Source organism: Coturnix japonica, chromosome 8, assembly GCF_054131305.1.
Source record: "Coturnix japonica strain WE chromosome 8, WE-NBRP24, whole genome shotgun sequence".
NCBI classification, from domain to species: Eukaryota; Metazoa; Chordata; class Aves; order Galliformes; family Phasianidae; genus Coturnix; species Coturnix japonica.
The window spans coordinates 5,404,823-5,423,584 of record NC_140670.1 but is presented as its reverse complement, the minus strand read 5'-3'; the positions used below and the strand labels follow the sequence as shown (position 1 = coordinate 5,423,584).

Below are 18,762 nucleotides of genomic sequence, written 5' to 3'. Positions count from 1 at the left end.
TGTGCTGGGAGTCGTGTGATGTCATCACAGGGCGCCGCTCGGCTCTGGGCCTGTGCCGCACGTGGGCGGGGCGGGCCGGCCGTGGGGCCTGCTGTGTCGGTAGGGCGCGGTGTTGTTCGTTCCGGGCTGTTCCGGCCGCTCGGAGCCCGGCGGGGCGGGCGTAAGGCAGCCGAGGGCCTCCCGGGGCCGGCCCGCCAGGTGAGTGCGGGCTCTGTGTCTGAAGGAGGGGTTGGTGAGGTGGGCACGGGTCAGGCCTGTGCGGCGCCGGGGCTGCGGTGTGAAGGCCGAGAGTTCCCGTCCCCCTTTAGGAAGGGGAAGGAAGGGAGCCGCCTCCCGGCCGCCCTCAGGACTTTGTCTCACAGGTGCTGAGAGAATGACCATGGCCCAGGCCGGAGCGCTGGTGGCGGCCGCTACGGGAGTCCTCGTCTTCTTCCTGTACGCCTCCATCCACAGGGTTGAGGAGGGGCACCTGGCCGTGTACTACAGGTAGCGTTCCTTACTGGAAGGGCATCCGCAGCTCTTTGTGACTGATGAGGCTCGCAGCCCTCTGAGAGCCCTGGGAGGGGATTGTTCCCTGCCCTCAGGTGGGCAGGGTGAGTTATTGCTGCTTTCCCGCACCTATAAGGCACGGTACTGAGCCATTGTAGCCCTCAGTCCTTCTGAGCTCCCTGCTGATTTTCCTACCTCTGTACAAAGTAATTTCCTGCTCGTGACTGGGATCTAAAAGTGAAGCCCGTACCCTGGTCCTGCCTGCAGCTTTGTTACTCTCACCTGAGTGCTGTTGTCCTGTCCCAGGACAGCTGGACACCAGCCTGGCCCAGTGGCTCTGGGAGCCTGTAGCTGCTCTGAACAAACTCTATAGAAAGAGAGAGGGCAGTTGCTGGATGCTTCCTCTTCAGATTGTAATAAAGGAACGAGAAATTCAGCCTCTACAAGCTTTTTTTTCTGCCAGCTTTTCTGAATCTTTGGGTCACTTATGACATTTAGTTTCTTTTCTACACTTCACATTCCCCATTTTGGTGCCCTGGGCAACCTGATCTAGTAAATTAGTTAGTTAGTAATTCACACTAACACAAACATGACTCCTGGCATTTTGATTGTTTTCTCTCAAAGCCTGCATGTAGTATTTTCCATTTGCTTCAATGTTTTTATCTCTCCTCTTTAGGGGTGGTGCATTGTTAACTAGTCCAAGTGGACCAGGCTACCACATCATGTTGCCCTTCATCACCACATTCAGATCTGTGCAGGTCAGTGTCTCTTAACTGCTGCCCCGTGCAAAATGTCAGCGTTTGTTGGGCCATTGGGTGCTTTGCTGCATGAGAACTTGCACAGTTTCATTTGGAGCAGGAGGATGCCTCACTCAAGGGTACGATCTGTCTAGATTCCTAGGAAAGCTTCAGGAAGTAAGAGTAGGGAAATGAGCACGGCTGCCACTGTCTCTCCTAGACTGCAGTTAGGATGAAGACCATTTCCTGCTTGCACCTACAACTGTAGGGAGGGAGGCAGAGGATGCAGTTTGTTTCTCTGTGCCTCTGTTATGGTTTTGAGGGGTTGAATACAGTCTGCCTGAAGAATGGTGTGTGTTTCTGAGCATTGGTTATCTTTATTTCAGACCACTTTGCAGACTGATGAAGTAAAAAATGTGCCTTGTGGGACGAGGTATGTTTTCTCATTGTATTTCTTTTGGTGACGAGTAGATGTATTCTCTTGCGTAGTTTACATTAATTGTTTATAGTGCTGTGATGAAGAGGCTGAAAAGTAAAAGCGTAAAATTAGTTCCAAGCATAAATGCATTCATTCCACTTGGAAATCAAGCAGGAGGTGTGGGATTGAGTGCACTTGCTGGAATTCATGTTTTCATTTACACTGATGACCTCCCAATTTACCTTGTTTTCTTCCTTGTGTTTCTCTGCTCACCCACTGGTCTGCTTTTGTCTGCCTTTTGCTTTACATATTTCTACACAGAAGCTTGTGGTGAATACAAGTGCTGATTCCAGCAGTGGGCAAAAGTAAATGGCAAACAGAAGCCCTTCCTCCTGGTGGGAGATGACAACAACAGATCAAGAAATAAGTTTCCTGCAATTCCTGAGGCATTTTCTGGAATCAGCATTTCACCTGACTTAGAGAGAGTATGTCAGAATAAAGCAGCAGCCTACCAGGGGTGGCACTTGCCTGCTTCATAGTTGATTCTTATACTGTTGAAGCAAGCAAAGCAAGAAGGAGAGCAAGCTGGGTTGGCTTGCAGATCCTGTTCTGTTGATCCCTTCACAAGGTATAAAGGGATCACTAAATTTGCACCATTAGGTTTAGTGGGAAGTAATTCTTCCTGTGTTTTCACTGCAAGGTACTTGCAATGCTTCTGTTTAGAAAAACAACAGAACACGATCAGTATGACTAGAATGGTGACATGTATCAGCCCTTTTGAAATCCAATGTTGAACTCTGGTGATGATGATATTAATAAAGCAGAGTTAATTTTGATCTGTTTTGGCCCTTGTTAAAATGAGTTCTTAGGCTGATTCCTGTAGCAAATCATGAGATGTCACAATGAGGTCTCTTTGCAGTCTTCTCCAGGCTGAACAAGCCCAGTTTCCTCAGCCTGCCTTCATAAGGGAGGTGCTCCAGCACCTTTGTGGCCCTCCTCTGGACCCTCTCCACATCATTCTTGTATTGGGGGCCCCACACCCAACCTCAGTATACTAGATGGAGCCTCATGAGGGCAGAGTAGAGAGCAACAATCACCTCCCTGTTCCTGCTGGCCACCCATCTTGTGAGGAAGCCCAGGGAACCATTGGAATTATGAGCTGCATGTTCATACTGCTGGCTTATGATCAGTTTGTCATTCACTAGGATCCCCAGGTTCTTTTCTGCTGGGCTACTCTTAAGGAGTTCTTCCCAGTCTGTATACATAGCTGAGATTACTCTGACCCAAGTGCAAAACCTTGGTCTTTGCAATTTTGAACCTCATTAGGTTCACACAGGTCCACCTTTTTAGTTTGTCAAGGTCCCTGTGGATGGCATCTCTTCTTTCTAGTTTGTCAACCGCACCATTCAACTTGGTGTCATTGGCAAACCTGCTGAGGGAGCACTCGAGCCCATTGTTGATGAAGATATTGAAGAGCATCAGTCGCAAGACAGACCCACGCAGGACAAGCTCATCACCAGCTTCCAGCTGGACATAGGACACCATTTACCACAACCCTCTGTCTATGGCCTTCAAACCAATTCCTTATGCACCAAATAGTCCACCACCCTCAAAACAGTATTTCTCCAACTTAGAGATAAGGATGTGGTGGGGGACCATGTCAAAGGCCTTGCACAAGTCCCAGGCAGGTGACATTGATCGCTTTCCTTCTGTCCACTGATGCTGTCATTCCATCATAGAAATCCACTGTGTTGGTCAGGCCCAACTTTCCCTAGTTAAAATTACACTGGCTGTCTTGGATCACCTGTTCATTCCTCATGTGCCTTACCATGTCTTCCAGGAGGATCTGTTCCATTAATCTTCCTAGGCACAGGACTGAGGCTCACCAACCACCCCACTCTTTGCCAGGCCCGTGTTCCTTGAAATCACAAACTCAACCAAGACTTGATCACTGCAGCCAAGACTGCCTCCAGTCTTAATGCCTTTAATTATCTCATCCTATCCCTTCTAAAAAGGCAATAACCCTCTACAGTGGTGTTCCATCTATGGGAGTCAGCCCACCATGTTTCCATGACAGCAACCAGATTGTAATTTTCCTATTACAGAGGCTGCCCCGCTGCCTGCAGCAGGTGTTACCTGCTGTCTTTGTTGCCTTGCTTTCATTTTGCTGGACTCCACCTTTTGATAATTGTGTCTGCTTTCCTGTCTGAAGATGTTTCCCTTTTGTTGGCTGAGTAGGAGGTAACAAGGTGAAGTGAAAGCTGTTTTACAGGCTTGCTAGAACAGGCATTTGGTTTATGTAGAGAAGGATCGGTGTGATATCTGATTGCAAAATGCTTGAAAGGTTAGAATTGTTCTGGGTAAAAATGTGTTAACTTGGCCAGTATTAGCAATTTCAGTTCATTAACACTCTTTTTTTGCTTCCAGTGGCGGTGTCATGATCTACATTGACCGAATAGAAGTTGTAAACAAATTGGCACCATATGCAGGTATATCCAGTTCTGTCTCAACAAGCAGCACTGTGGCTGCCTTAGGCTCTGCCTTGGTTCACAACACCTTCCATTATCTGTGGCTTGTTGCCTTTATGGTTCCCAGTACTTAGATTCATGCCTGTGCCTGCAAGCCTTTGAAAGAACCACAAGTTCTGGTGGCAGCAGGTGTGTTGCTAACAGTTGTCAGGGCAGCTGGAACTCTGTCCAGCCAGGTCCTGAAATGTGCCAAGGATGGGGATCCCCCACTTTTCTGGTACCTTGCGCTAGTGCTGCAATGCTTTCCCATTGTCCCAAGCTGTCACTTCGAGGCAGAGGCATTGCAGAAAGCAATTCATGTCAACAGAGGATCGCTGGCTGCATTGCTGTTGGTGAGCTAAAATAATTCTTTTATTTCCTCAGTGTACAATATTGTGAGAAATTACACTGCGGACTATGACAAGACCTTGATCTTCAATAAAATCCATCATGAGTTGAATCAGTTCTGCAGTGCCCATACTCTCCAGGAGGTTTATATTGAGCTGTTTGGTAAGTGGATAACAGCTGCATGCACCCACCAAAGTCCATGTAGTCTTCCTGTTCTGTGGAACATGTTACCTGTGAACAAGCAGCTTCTGCACTGAAGTTGAAGTTTAGAAACAAACTCCTTAAATACTTTTGCACCTCTTCTGTTGGAACTTTGCTCTGTAATGATTCAGAATTCTCATGTGGAGATTTGATTTCGGTCCTTTTCTGCTCAGGACTGAATTCTGGGCATACAAAGTGTGTTTTCTGCTGTTGTACATGGAGTCATGCTTGTTGCCTTCACTGTGATGGGTCTTGTTCTCTTCTGTTTGTTCTGTTGCTGAATTAACTTCTTTGCTTTAAAGGTTTCTTTCTGGCTGTTAGAAGCAAAGGGCTGAAAGGGAGCTGTTTGCAGTTCATAACTGTATTTCAGTGGAGAGATCTTCCTGGAGCTTGGGAGTAACAAAATGTAATTTTTCAGTAGCAAGTATTGGATTCTTTGGGCCCCTCAAGAGCTAAGGCAGAGCTCACTGCAGGCAATGGGATTGACATGGCTCTGGTAGGGAAGGACAGGCTTCTGCTTCAGTTACTGCATATGTTTCCATGCTGAAACAGTGAGGTCCGTATGCTGGTCCATCTCAACTCTGGTGCCATGACTTTGTCAGTAGTTGAACTTTTCCAGAGGCACTATCGTGTGGTACTTATGGCTCTATCCATGGGGATATAAAAAGGAAGGGAGTGTACCGTACATTCAGTGCACTGAATGATCTCCAAAAGTCTTTTTATTTTACACTGTGGAGATGTCTTTTCAAAGCTAACCGAATCACTGTCACATAGGGTGGAGGAGAAATGGTGACAAAAACTATGTGATCTCTCTCTTGTCCTTCACAGATCAGATAGATGAGAATCTGAAGTTGGCCTTGCAAAAAGATCTCAATATCATGGCACCAGGTCTTACCATTCAGGTAGGTTTATTGCTCAATAAAATATGTTTACTTTTTCACCTTTAATTCGCCTTCCAGTTCCAGTTTGCCTTTATAGTTCTAGCATTCCAGCTGCCACATATGCCCTGCTGCACTCCTATGTCTTTGCTGCAGTTTCTTGTTGCCTAGTGGCTTTTGCAAGCTTTTCTCTTGGAAAAGTAATTCATGAGCTTGTAACTTCTGTTTGAAGGGATAGGAAATACAGATGTAAAGTGCTTGTGTGAAATTGACTGTTGCTGAGCTGTGTGGCACAAGAGGATTGCAAACTGCTATGTGTGGCCTTGGATTAACATGAAACTGGACATTTCTTAGCTATTCATTAAAATGTCTCATCTAAAATTCAGGCTTTTGTTTTTATAGGCTGTGCGTGTTACAAAACCTAAAATCCCTGAAGCTATCCGAAGAAATTTTGAGCTAATGTGAGTAGCAGCATCTAAAACTCCACAAGTTGGTTCTGAGGGTTCAGCATGAGCATAATGCTGTTAGGAAGCTCTTACCTTGTGCTCAGATGATGGTGAGAAGCCTACTTTGCTCATGCATGTGCATGAGGTACATTGCCTTCAACCCACTGGCGATAAACGTGCTTAAACAGGACTAGTTGTCACTTTTGCAAGGGAATGCTGCTAACGTCTGGTCGGCATCTTTTCCTCTTGTGCCCTTGTTTGCAGAACTGTTACCTAGCTCTGCTTTCATGAGGTTGTTTCTTGTTTTGCAGGGAGGCTGAGAAGACCAAGTTCCTCATTGCAGCTCAGAAGCAGAAGGTTGTAGAGAAGGAAGCAGAGACGGACCGGAAGAAAGCGCTCATTGGTATGTCAGCATCCTTAGGCTAGAGACAGTTTCCATTCCTGCACCCTGTGGGAAACAAATTACAGGACAGTGTCTTGATGGAAGTTGTGCCAGCAGTCAGTGGGAGATGTAGAAAACAAAAGTTTTTGTGCTGTTGTGTGTGTGCTTTCTCCCAAAGCAGCAGAGTGGCATCTCTGTCCTACAGCAGGGCTGCTTGAAGATCAAGAGTTAACATCTCTGCCAGCAAAGCTGGGCTTTAAGCTAAATGCCCTTGAGTATGAGGAGTCACACTTGCAAAAGGAATACCAACCCGTTCTGCTCTAGAAGCACAAGGACTGTTTTCTTTCTTAGAGCACAAGCTGGCACTGAGCTGTACAGGACCATAGGATCTGAGCAGAACAGGAGGCAGCAGAGGCAAATCACTTTTGTGTCTGTGACACAGGGCTGGGGTCAGATTGCTGATTCTCAGGCCTTGTGAAACATATGTCTGAGCTGAGCCTGTTGTGATTGCAGAGGCGGAGAAGGCTGCCCAGGTGGCCAGGATTCACTACCAACAGAAGATTATGGAGAAGGAAACAGAGAAGCGAATTTCTGAGATTGAAGGTATCTTTCCTCTTCCCTCTTCCCTTCCCCCTCCCCCTCTCTCCCTCTCTCTCTATCTCTGTCTGTTTCTGTCTCTCATGGCCCCTGGCCTTGTCCATCTGTGTCCTCAGACAAAGGATTTCTCAACACTTGACCAGCATGGACTTGTTTGTCTGTGTCCTTCAGCAATCTTTGAGTCAATGGTATAAAAGGATAATCTCTTACAGGCTGTATTTCACCTAAGAGTGGTGTTAGGTAGAGAAACCACAGGTAGTACCGCCCTTCAAAAGTAACAGAGGCCAGAGTAGCACCCAAGGGGCCACAAGTGCAGGTCCTTGTGTTAACACAGCAGTGCTGTGTCACAGGCACACCAAGGCCAGCTCATCCCCACACAACAGGCTGATGTGCTCGCTGTGTTGTGCTTGTTCACTTGCTGATGCTTCTTTTCCTGTACTAGATGCTGCATTCCTAGCAAGAGAGAAGGCAAAAGCAGATGCAGAGTACTACACTGCTCAGAAGTTAGCTGACTCCAACAAGGTGAGCACTTAAAAGCTGGTCAGAAGATTATTTGCTTAATTGTTTCCACTGCATCAGAGACAAACAAGCACGTGAACAGCACTGAGAAAATACTTAATTGAGCAGCACACATCTCAGTTCCTAAGAAGCAGCTACCTGAGTTGAAATCTTGACAATGCAGAAACTTGTCTCTTGTTTTCTCCTTTTGTAGCTGAAACTTACCCCAGAGTATCTGGAACTCATGAAATACCAGGCAATAGCTGCGAACAGCAAGCTGTATTTTGGCGACAGCATCCCCAGTGTGTTTCTGGATTCTTGTGCCTTCCAGCCAGCTGATCTGAGGACTACCCGAGAAACTAGCCTTCCTCCTCAGGAAATCCAGGAGAGCCCTGCAAAGAGCCATGTCGAAACAAAGGGAAATACTGGCTGACACAGGTGGAAAGGAACCCATTGTAGCTCAGCAGCTCTCCCAGCTGTGAATGGGGATGTTGCCCAGTGTTTGATGGAGCAGATGCAGCATGTGCATGGGCATCCTGCCTATAGTTAGCAGTTGGGTTGGTTTTTCTTCTAGCAATGAATTGCAAGCACTCTGCCTCTCTTGTTTCTTCCCTATACAATTGGTGCTTCCAAGTGAGGGAATATCCTGTACTAACAAACTTATACTGGAATATTAAAGGACAGACACCGGGAAAGCCTTCCACAGTAGGTGCAGTTATTTAGCAAACATTATCCTGGAGGTAGGAGATGTGGCTTTTGAGTGCTGTATGGCTGCACGCTATTTCCCACTGCTCCTTGCTGAGGCCAAGCAAAGAGTTTGCCTTTATCTTGCTTGATACAGCTTCACTTCGTGGACTCTGTGTTTCTGTCAACATGATGTAATTCTTTTCAGGGATTCTATGTTGGTCAGCAGAGGCTCCTGTGATCCTCCTCTGGAAGAGACCCAGCAAGGAGTTTGGTGTGGAATAGATGATTTAAATAGGATGTGCATATCCATAACATTTTCCATTCCTGTAGGCAGTGAAACTAGATAATGACTCAGAAGAAATGGTCTCAAACGGATTCCTGTAACACCCCTACTTCAAGCAAGAGCCCTGTGCTGGGCGGTCCATGGCTGTTTGCAGCATGTTTTGCCTGGATGATGGGGTCTTGCATTGCACTGTAAGCCAGAATTCAGAGTGCACTGGAAAACTTCAGCTGCTTGGGAAGAAGGGGTCCAGCACTGTGAAGTCTGTGCTCAGGCTGCAGTGTGTCTCCAGGTCTTTTCACCATGCAAAGAGTGCTGAATTTCCACTCCTTTACTGTACTGCAAAGTGAGAGTAGGAGGAGAAACGAGAGATGCAAGACATCTTTGGGACAGAGGGCAGGATTCTTTGTGTTATCCTGCTCCTCAGACATTCTGTTAAGGATCACACTGAGGCAGAGAATCAGTGCCTGATGTAGCCTGCCCAAGCCCAGTGCTGCCACATGCTTGCCATCCCACTTTTGCAGTTTCCTCCTGTGTTTGATTCCTGAGCTGCAGTGCCAGGGAGACATCACCATTTCCCAGTGATGCAGTGGATTTGTTCCTATAATCTGCTCTCCTCTTCTATTCCATGCTCTCCTTTGCCCATTTTCTCTGGGGTCTGTTTTTTGTGTTCTGTGACAATCTCAGAAGACACTGGCAAGGACCAGAGCCAGAAAAACCATTTCCCAACTTGCATTGCTGCCACCCTGCCTGCCTCTTAACCTGCTGCACAGCCTGGCTCTCTTCTGTGTGCTTTGGATACCCAGATGTTCATCCTGCTTCCCTGTCTTTGGCACCATCTTACCTTAGGGCAAAGGGAAGAATTTGCTTTGTTTTTGCCTTGGTGGAGCATTCAATCCAAAATCAATAGCTGGAACTTCGTATCTGCTAATGATTTCCCAATCACCGTGTGCACATCAGTCTTATTTTCCCTATCCTACGTGGCATGTTTGACTTAAAAGGTCTGCAGTGTCTCTCCTTGAGGAAGTTCAGTAACATACGGTGCCTTACTCTTTCTCAGCTCCTGCCTGTCTGCCTCTCCTCCATCTCTTGGGGAGAGCAGGGATGTTTTGACCCTTTCCTTCCTCCATCTGTCTGCAGACTTCCAGTACCCAGATGACAGCTTGTTTTGTAGCTGTGGTGATTGAAATGTCTCCTGGAAGTAATCCTGAATTTACAGAATCCCCTTTTCCCTGCAGGAAGGGCCGTGAAGAGCCAGTGGAGCCACGTCCCTGGCCTGGTAGCTTCTTGCTGTTGCTGGTTTGCAGCACTGACGTTACAGCAGAAAGGCAGCCTCTCCTTGTCACAGCAGTAGCCATCTGAACTGGCTTTTAAATACAAGCTTTTTGAGATCCGAAGCATTTGGTGGTGTTACAGACTTGCCTACAGCACTGCCCCATGCTGACATCAGGCCACAGGTATGTTATGCCAGCCTGGAGTTGCCAAGGAGCAGGAGCAGCAAGGAATCTTGCCATCATCTGCTTGCCATGCTGTCACTCCCAGCATCCTGAGCAGATGTGAGGAGTGAGGTGCTGCCTGTCTGCAGCTGGTAGCCATGGCCTTGGCTCCTAGTCAGGGATACAAGAGCAGAGGGAGTGTGGATGTAGTGGGGAACGTGGGTTTGAACCTGTTTTGCCCCTTTGTGTACTCTTGAGGGGTTTGCTACTGGATCAGCAGCACCTTCTTAAAGGAAACATGATGCATATGTTCAAGTTTACATGCACAGTGTTGTGTTCTTTTGATAAAAACAGAATAAAACTATTTTGGTACTGTTTCCTTGGTGGCTTTATGTTTCTTACGGCTGGTGTTGCTGCCTCTAGTTGTGTTTCTACCCATTCTGCTCTCAGTGGACTCAGTTTTACAGCACTCTTCCTCATAGCCATGCTTTCTCACCAAGTGGAATTGGCACTGAATGCCACATGGGATGTCACACACTGCCCCAGTGCCCCCTCCTGCCCTGCATCTCTGTGACACAACACACTGAGCCACTGCTATCTTCAGTCTTTATTTGTATAAAAGTATTGGACCTAAATGATATAAAAAGTGAGGAGGGTCAGTTCCACAGCAGAGGGCTCAAAGCAGTCACACAACAATCAGAAATGAATAGCTGGCTGGAGTAAAACGCTCCTGGGAAGTCTTATTTCAGGAGAGCAGGAGCCTGAGTGGTAACTTCAGAGCTAAGAACCAGAAGAGGACGGCTGCTGCTGTGAAGCCAGGCCTGGCTTGATGCAGGGCAAGCACAGCATTCTTGGGGGTTTCCAGTGGGGAAGAGTGGTTTCGGTGGAGCCCCTGCACCTCATCCCCTAGCTCATGGCTGTCTGGGCAGCCCATAAAGCTACCAAGTCCATTAAGGCACAGAAATGTCTGTAAACACAAGTGCTGTCATCCAGGGTGTCTGGTGAGCAATTCAAGTACCGGTGGCGCTTTGTGGTCCTCTGCCATCCTGCCGAAGTGCCAGGACCTGCAGCTGTGCTGTCCTGTGTCACCTCCTGCTTGCTGGTGGCTTCAGGGCCACCTTGGGGCGTACGCCTTGCTGGTAAGGTAAGAAGGAGGGGGTGTTGGTGGGCACCAGCTTCCCAGGGAGGAAATGGAAGGGGCACAAGGTGCAGCTCACCTGGGGCAGGGCCGGGATGGCACGTGGCTGGTATGAGAGTGCCAGGGGCTTGGCAGGTGGAGCTGGTGGCAGCGGTTCTCCTGCTGCCATATTGCAGGGCTGGGAGGGGTGGCAAGGGGTAAGAGAAGTGAGGTGGCTGCCCATGCGGCACCAGCCACAACTCACTACCAGCACCTTGGGACAGGTGGCAGCTACCTGCTTGGTTTTCAGAGCCGGCAGAGGTTTAGTGGGTGGCTTTGGCTTCTCCTGAGGACCAGAAAATAAAAGGCTTGAGTCCCTCATCCACATACCAGGGAGGGATCTGAGCACGGGACAGCGGGCTGGCTTTGGAGCAGAGGAACAGTTCTGCACCAGGAGGCAAGACACCACTGCCCACAAGACAAGGACATCAAGCCCAGGGCATGAGATCTCTCAGACCAAGAGGCTGCCCCACTGGAAATCCCGCTCCCACCCTGTGGCCCCACACCGCACTCCTACCTGCAGGAGCGGGCAGCTGGGCACAAGGGGCCGGGCATTGCGTAGTGCTGCCGTAGTGCTGAGCAGGCTGGGGCTGCTGATGGTGCGGCGGGACAGCTGGTGTGGCCGGGCACCTTCCTGGAAGAGTGGGTTGCTGAGGCCGGTGGCAGGTCTGCTGGAGATCCTCCTGTGGGACAAAGGGCCAACAAGCAACAGCATTGCCCTCAGCTCAGCTGGCACAGCTGTACCTTCACCCCCCTATAAGGCCCCTTACCCTTTCTGGAAGTACTTCTTCCCCTTGCCTCTGAGCAGCACAATGCCTCCACCCATCAGGATACTGCACAGCACCAGCACTGCCAGCACGGCTGGCAGGACCACGCTGCTGGCCCCTGCAGAGAGCCAGTCGGCATTGGGATGGGCTCTGCTGTTCTAGGGATGCCCAGTGGGGCCCTGTTCCCCCATCCCAGCACAAAACACTCTACCTGCTGTGAGCTCCAAAACTTTGTGCTGGCAGTACGGTGGCGCCCAGCCCAGCTCGCAGTGACACTCCCGTTTGTGATTGCACACCTGAAGGTACATAGGGTAGGTAGTCTGGGCACCCACCAAAGGGTCACTAGGAGCACTGTTAACGTCAGCCACAAGCAGGCACAACTCACCCCATGGCCATTGCACTTAGCCGAGCAGTTCTTCTTGCCATAGACCAGAAGGTTCTGGCAGCGCCCAGCATAGCAGACCTGTGCATGGGTGAGGGGCTGTAAGTGTGGCCCTGTGGCCGGGAGCCACCTCTGCCTCCCCAGAGCATCCCTTCAGTGCTCACCATCTCCTCCCCGCACTTGGTGCCAGTGGGCACCAGCTGGAGGCTGCCCGTCATCTCATTGCCATCATTGCTGTCAAGGGCTGCTTTGCACTTGAAGCGGCCAAAGGAGAGTGTGAAGAAGCCACTGCCAAGTGCAGGGCTGCTGGTGTCACTCATGCATAGCAGCGTGCCACACTTCACATCCCTGTAAGCAGAGCGGTGTCAGTCCTGTGGAGCCTTGCTCAGCCCTACAGCCAATGATGGAAACAAGAGCAGCCCCCCTTCTCCTTACTTGGGGCTGCAGGGCCTCCTCCCAGACTCGGTCATGCAGTGGAGGTTGCGATCCTGCCTGCTGTTGTGCTTGAAGCATTCATCAGGAGCCACCTGAGCGGCTGCAGGAGGCACAGAGCAAGAGGGTCAGATGGAGCCACACCAGCTCCATGGATGCAGCACAGTGCAGGGCTGCGTGCAGCATGTGGGTGAGGATGCGGTGCTACCTGCGCCCCAGAGCAGGCGGCACTGCTCAGCATGCGAGGGGCAGGCCCCGTTGTAGCAGTATCCGCGGCCGCCCTGGCAGGGGATGCCATTCTCCTGGAAGACGTCCTCCGGGCACTCGGAGCTGAGGCCAGTGCAGCGCTCGGGAAGGTCGCAGTCATTTTTGCTGGCCCGGCACTGGATGCCAGCAGCCTTCACCTGCACAGAACATGGGAGTGCCATCATCTCCCACCTGAGATGCTGAGTGCCTGCACAGCCAGAGCGCTGACAGAAAGCAGAACTGCTGGCTTTGGACAGTCAGTGGTCCTCAGACTCTCCCCATCACAGAAGGAAGCCCCCAAAGAGCCATGAGACCCCGCGTAGTACCTTGCAGTCCTGGCAGCAGTCACCCCGCGCACACTCAGCCCCCTCCTTCAGGTGGCACATGGCGGCATCACAGCAGGGGTCAGAGCACTCCTGTGGGGCACACAGGGGGACAGGGATGGCTGTGGCCCTCTCAGTGATGGTGTCTCAGCTCCCTCTGGGCTCCCAGGCCGTACCTCTGGTCTGCCGCAATCACACTCCTCTCCCCGCTCTACAAACTGGTTCCCGCACACTGGCTCCCCATACAGCTCGTCTGCTCCAGGGACGTTCAGCAAGCAGCTGGTCTTGGGGTCCTCGAGGAATTGCCACATGTCCTGCTCACTGCAGGAGCTGAAGAGTCTGGGGTAAGCTGAGCTGGAGGGCACAAAACCAGGCAGCCATGAGGAGAGTTGGATAACCAACAGCCCAGACTGCAGCTGGACGACCCCTAGCAAATGCACATCTAGCTTCAAAGCCAGAGATAGGAATGATTAGTATTCCTTCAGACCTGACCACTCCATGAGCTTCACTTCAGCTCTCATCAACATGATGCTGGAGAACATCTGGAAACACTGCAACCCAGGGCTGCTCTTTACCCTTCACACTTTCTCCTTCACTCACCTGATCTTTGCTGCCATAACACATCCTCCATGTTCTTTTCTGACAGGACAGTGGCAGCCATCAATGTCTTCATCGTGAGACATTCCCAAGTTGTGTCCCATCTCGTGAGCCATGGTGGATGCAGCACCAATAGGATCCACACTGTGGTCCTATGGAAGAAGAAGCCAAACATGGTGCAGATGGCTCCTCTCTATGGGGCCCTCTGAGGCTTTTTTAGCTGCTTTCTGCTGGGCCTTGCTTGAATTGCCTGCAAATCATGCCATGCCAAAGGAGAATCATAGAACCATAGAATGGTTTGTGTTGGAAGGGACTTTAAAGACCAACCTTGGCAATTTAATGGTTCTATAACTCCAGTGCCATGTTTTTATAGTGAATAATTTCTTCTTAATATCTAATCTAAAGCTCCCCTCTTTTAGTTCCCTTTGCCCTATCACTACACTCCATATACCCCCCCCACCAGCTCTTCTGTAACTTGCTCTCAGTAATGAAAGGCTTCTGTGAGGTCTCCCCAGAGTCTTCTCTTCTCTAGATGGAGATAACTGAAGACAAAATCTGGCCCCATAGCCACTGAAGACAGCCAGACTGTAAAGATGTAGCAACTATATTCAAATACTGCTCTCGATTGTTACTATGGCTGAGCACCAAGCTCCACCAAAGGGATCAGGAGCACAACCAAAATAACCAAGTAGCAATTGCAAATCAAGTCTTGTGGTCATCTGACAGGTGGTGGGAGAAGCCCCTTGTCTACAGAGCAGCTCTTGAAGGCTCCTTATGGCTCAGATCCACCAGAACCCTCATGGCATGCAGGACCCACCTGATTGACACCGCCTGAGTCCCTGGTACACATGGCGAGCTTCTTTGCCAGCCCTACAGTCGTGTCGTGGAAGTCTATACCCCTGTAGGAAGAAAACATGACCATGGGCATGGAACCCATCCACTAGCAGGGCTGCAGGGAAGGCGTATCATCCAACCCCTTTACGTGATCAGCTGGACATTGTCGTGCTGCTTCCTCTTCAGTAGGTCTTTCTCCCGCCAGCGAAGGAAGTTCTCCAGTGTCTCCTCTGCCTTGCTACTGACAGTGATTTTGTCCCTGTTACTCCACACCTCCAAGCCAATCAAGGCCACACGAAGGCCAAGAGGTTGATAAAGCTGCAAGGGGATACAGACCAGAAGGAGTGCTTGGATCCAAGCTGCACGGCAGAGTGAAGATCCCACCTCCCTTTGGGACCTATCACCAATCCCAGGTTGCCGTCATCCTAGCCAAGCAACAACAGCCTTTGGATGTTGAGGGCTGAGTGCTCCCCCTGAGAGAGAGCTGAACTAATGCCCTTTTTGCATACCCTATCAGTTGCTGGAAGCTGTGCTCCATGGTTGCCCACTTCACAGTGTGAGGCTGGATTCATTCCAGCCCTCTCCCAGCTTTGACCAGAGTGAGTGCAGTCCAATGTTGGCACTCTGGGCTCACCTTGTCAACATGGTTGACGATTTCCTTCATGCGATTCTGTACCCTGCGCAAGTCCTTGTACTTCCTGAACTAGGGGAAGGACACAGAGAGGTTCCCAGATCAGTTCCTCCTCCCGGCAGCTGCAGAAGAGAGTGGAAACTCATGCCCACCCTCCCTTACCTCCTCATTGTCCACGACCAGGACCAGCTCCACATATCGAGGCCCTCTGTGCAAGCGCGCTGATTTCTGGAAGGGAAGATGGAAGTGAGCGCAGGGAAAGATCTGGGGAAAGATCCCTACCATTGACACCCCCATGGGGTCTGTTCTAACACTATACAAGGCCAGGAGCTCTTCTAGGTCTGCTTTCTAATATTGTTTTGTCCAGGTGTTTCAGAAATCTTCCAGCGTAACAGGAAAAGTCCCAGCCTGCTAAAGCTGCAAGGCAGGAGAGAGGCCCTGTAAGTCCATGCATAGGGTGAGGCTCGGTACATGCAGGTCCATGGGTAAGGAGAGAGGAGCATGGCCCAATTCTTATTGCAGCTTCGCTGGCTGTAGAACTCTGGCAAACTCAGCTACAGTGAGACAAATCAGTGCAATCCCTAACCCAGCGATAGAGCTTCAGGGGTGCAGCGATCTTGGTGTCGTGGTCGTACTCCAAGGCAGCCTCCAGGCAGGCACTGCGTTTCATGTGCAGGTGGGATGCTCTGTACACTGCGTGCTGGCCAGCATCATGCTCATCCAGAGGATTCAGCAGGAAGGTGGTCTCATTCACACGGAAAAAGCCACTGCCGAGAGAGAAGACAGTTGCAAGGCCAGGGTGCAGACAACCCGGCAGAAACCATGCAGGACAGGCAGGTTCCATGCATCCCCCTTGCAGGAGATGAAGCCATGGGGGTCAGCACAGTGGCAACTGGGGACAATTAGGGCTTTTTTTCCCCCTTTCCTCACTCCTGTTTTGTCGCAGGTCCTACCTGAGCCCACTACACGTACTGATGCTTGCTGCGGAGTTGGCATGTCCCTCAACGTGGCCTTGGTAAAAGCAGTGGTCCTGCAACCCAGAAAAGAGGTGTGTAAAATGGCCTTCTACATTGGAGTGACTGCTTAAGAGAGGCTTAAGAAGTGGGTCTGTGTGAACATCAAGTTCAACCAGGACACGTGCCGTGTCTTGGACCTAAGCTGAGGTCCTGGAGGTGCTCAAGGCCAGGCTGGCAACCTGGTTTAGTGGCAGATGTTCCTGCCCATAGCAGGGATGTAGAGTGGGTCCCACCTCAGGCCATTAGCCCCAGCGATGCAAGAAGCATGATACCGCCTCCACGCCACTGCCAGTACCTTTCTTGCCCCAAAAGCTCCTTCTCCAGCAGCGACTCCAGCCCCATACCTGGACATCTGGCTTCACTGTGACCTCAGTGCCATCAGCCAGATAATGCGTCTCAGTGTAACGCCGTCCCAGCAGCTCCCTGCCAACCAAGACAGGGATGTCAGCAGCAGTGCCAGCGTTGGAGACAGGACAGAAAGTATTGCTCCAGCTTGGGGATTGTGCCAGCCCAGTGTCAGCCCAGTTGCACTTACCTGTTCTTCTCCAGGCGCAGCAGGTAGTCCCTGCCCTCAGCATGGACACTGTAGAGGACATGTTCCGGGTAGGTGCTCTGCATGAGACAAAACAGGATCCTGTTGCCCTGATCTCAGTCCTGCCCATGAGTGACATGGGGTCTACAGACAGCCCACTGGTAGTGAGTTACAGGACAGGGAGCCAAGCTCATCCAGCAAAGACAGGAAATCAGGCAGAAGCAAAGTATGCAGGCAATGATGCAGATCTCCAGCACATCCTGAGCCCGCGGGCAGGTCACAGCCATCGAGTGGAGTCAGCAGGGCTGGCTTCCCGTGGCTTAGTTACAGCCACAGCTGGCCACACCAGAAACTGAGGTTTCCAACTCATCAGCTCCTTTTTTGGGGCTGAGCTCAGCGCTTACTCACAGGCTGAACCACAAAGCTCTCCTTCACCAGCAGACTTCCTTATCTCCTGCTGATCTGACTTGCCACCTCATGGTTAGAAAGCAACATGACTCTGGGCTCTCATCTGCTCCGGAGAGCAAAGCTCAGCTTCCTGTGTGTCAGTTCCCCCGGTGGCACTGCAGTGCCAGCAGAAGGGACTTCTGGACATCACCCTATGCTTGTTGTGACCCTGGCATTCACTCAGCCCCATGGAGATGCTGCACATCCCTGGGGCTTCTCCATGTGCTCAGCTCTTCTGGGATGAGACAAGCATTCCACCTGAGTGAGGTGCTCAGCTTTTAGCCTCCAGCTGACAGCATTTATCATCATTACCACCATCAGCACTGCCAGCACCCCAGGGACTCTGCAGGAAGCAGAGATCATGAAAGTCAGCCAGTTCTTCTCACATTAGCAGCATCCCCATGTGCAGTGTCCACAAAGTAGGGCTTTTCTGTTCTTGGTAGCTCCTGGGGCTCTCAGGAACCACAGAGGAACTGGGAAGGGGCCAGTGGGGCAGTGCAGCTGCAACAGCCGTGGAATGGGGCAGGGGGAAAGGTCTCCTGTGCAGCATCTCCTTCACCATCCCCATCCTTCTCCAGGCCCTTTTCACATGGGGAAGCAGGGGACCACAGTGAGGTGCAAAGCTGCCCGCCAGCACAGATGGTGTCTTTAAATAGCAGCACTCATCTTGTGGACATGTTTGATTTTCTAGAGCAGAGAAAGCAGATGCTTTCAGGGAGAGGATTTCGGAGCTGCTTTATCAGTAAAGGTCTGAATCACAGAGAAACCTGCTGTAGAATGGCCAGAAACAAGCCAGAAAAAGCTGTTACAACTTCTATGCGATGCAATGCAATGCATGCAAACTTCATTCGGTACAGAAATGGGAAGCACGAGCCGGCTTCACATTGCACTCTCCACTCATGGAATCCCCTCCTGCAAAGCCATGAGGGATGCTGCACCCAGGTGGGACTGGGATGGAAATCTGAGATGCGGTGCTGCCGGGTTTGGGGTACAGCACTGCTCAGATCGGGGCGCAGCGCTGCCGGGCGCAGCCCCCTGGCTCTATGCAGGGGGCGCATCCCTACTCACCGGTGACACGGAGAGGTCCCTCCTTGCCCGGGGCGCCGGGACGCGTCGTGGCACCGTCGTCTCGTACCGCTCGACGTGGGTCAGCTCCTCCCGCAGCACCGCGCCGACTCCTGCGGAACCCGACGGGCAGAGCCGATGCGGGGTAGGCACGGCAGCCCGCCCCGCTCCACCCTCGCAGCATCCCAACCACAACGGCAGCATCCACCCGCGACGGCGGCTCCCCGGGGACCCCCGAGCACTCACCCCGGCTCAGCAGCAGCCCCAGCAGCATCCGGAAGACGGCGAGCGGCGGGGCCATGGCTCCGCTCCCTCCGCTACTCAGCACCGCGCCGCAGCCCCCGCCCGGCGTGTGACTCACCCACGGCCGCGGAACGGGGCGGAACGGGACGGGTCGGGGCCGCCTCCG

At 51.2% G+C, this 18,762-nt stretch overlaps 2 protein-coding genes across 3 annotated transcripts; one reads left to right on the top strand and one right to left on the bottom strand.

The window, feature by feature from the left end:
• Nucleotides 1–52: 52 nt before the first annotated feature.
• ERLIN1 (ER lipid raft associated 1) lies at nt 53–8,196 on the top strand. Its single transcript, XM_015866184.3, is given in 13 exon segments — nt 53–198; nt 363–486; nt 1,166–1,247; nt 1,613–1,659; nt 4,072–4,133; nt 4,536–4,661; nt 5,529–5,602; nt 5,981–6,039; nt 6,336–6,427; nt 6,920–7,009; nt 7,446–7,525; nt 7,716–7,862; nt 7,864–8,196. Coding segments are annotated over 12 exon segments (1,092 nt in total). The 5' UTR covers nt 53–198; nt 363–373; the 3' UTR covers nt 7,984–8,196.
• A 2,300-nt stretch (nt 8,197–10,496) lies between these two features.
• Nucleotides 10,497–18,746, bottom strand: ADAM8 (ADAM metallopeptidase domain 8). 2 transcript variants are annotated; one of them, XM_015866170.2, is made up of 23 exons: nt 18,600–18,746; nt 18,357–18,466; nt 16,845–16,921; nt 16,654–16,732; nt 16,247–16,323; nt 15,880–16,060; nt 15,456–15,521; nt 15,297–15,365; nt 14,811–14,980; nt 14,646–14,727; nt 13,832–13,980; nt 13,408–13,585; nt 13,235–13,324; nt 12,871–13,066; nt 12,666–12,765; nt 12,395–12,578; nt 12,234–12,311; nt 12,060–12,144; nt 11,852–11,966; nt 11,599–11,764; nt 11,317–11,367; nt 11,122–11,220; nt 10,497–11,040 (listed from the first exon to the last, which is right to left on the bottom strand). In XM_015866170.2, exons 1-23 carry the CDS (start codon nt 18,652–18,654, stop codon nt 10,990–10,992), a joined length of 2,508 nt encoding a protein of 835 aa, XP_015721656.2. In that variant the 5' UTR covers nt 18,655–18,746; the 3' UTR covers nt 10,497–10,989. The 2 variants fall into 2 exon arrangements, with proteins under 2 accessions (XP_015721656.2, XP_085409980.1); XM_085553854.1 differs by having other exon boundaries at nt 10,497–11,036.
• Between the last annotated feature and the right edge of the window lie 16 nt (nt 18,747–18,762).

Bases quoted from the DNA above. Each gene is read 5' to 3' on its own strand.
- ADAM8 (XM_015866170.2), bottom strand. From the start codon at position 18,654: ATGGCCCCGCCGCTCGCCGTCTTCCGGATGCTGCTGGGGCTGCTGCTG. The intron at 12,766-12,870 runs GTAGCACCGCAT...TGCCTCCTGCAG, and splicing joins CCGCCTGCTCTGGGGCGCAG to CCGCTCAGGTGGCTCCTGAT. The intron at 12,312-12,394 runs GTGAGCACTGAA...ACCCATGCACAG, and splicing joins CCAAGTGCGGGGAGGAGATG to GTCTGCTATGCTGGGCGCTG.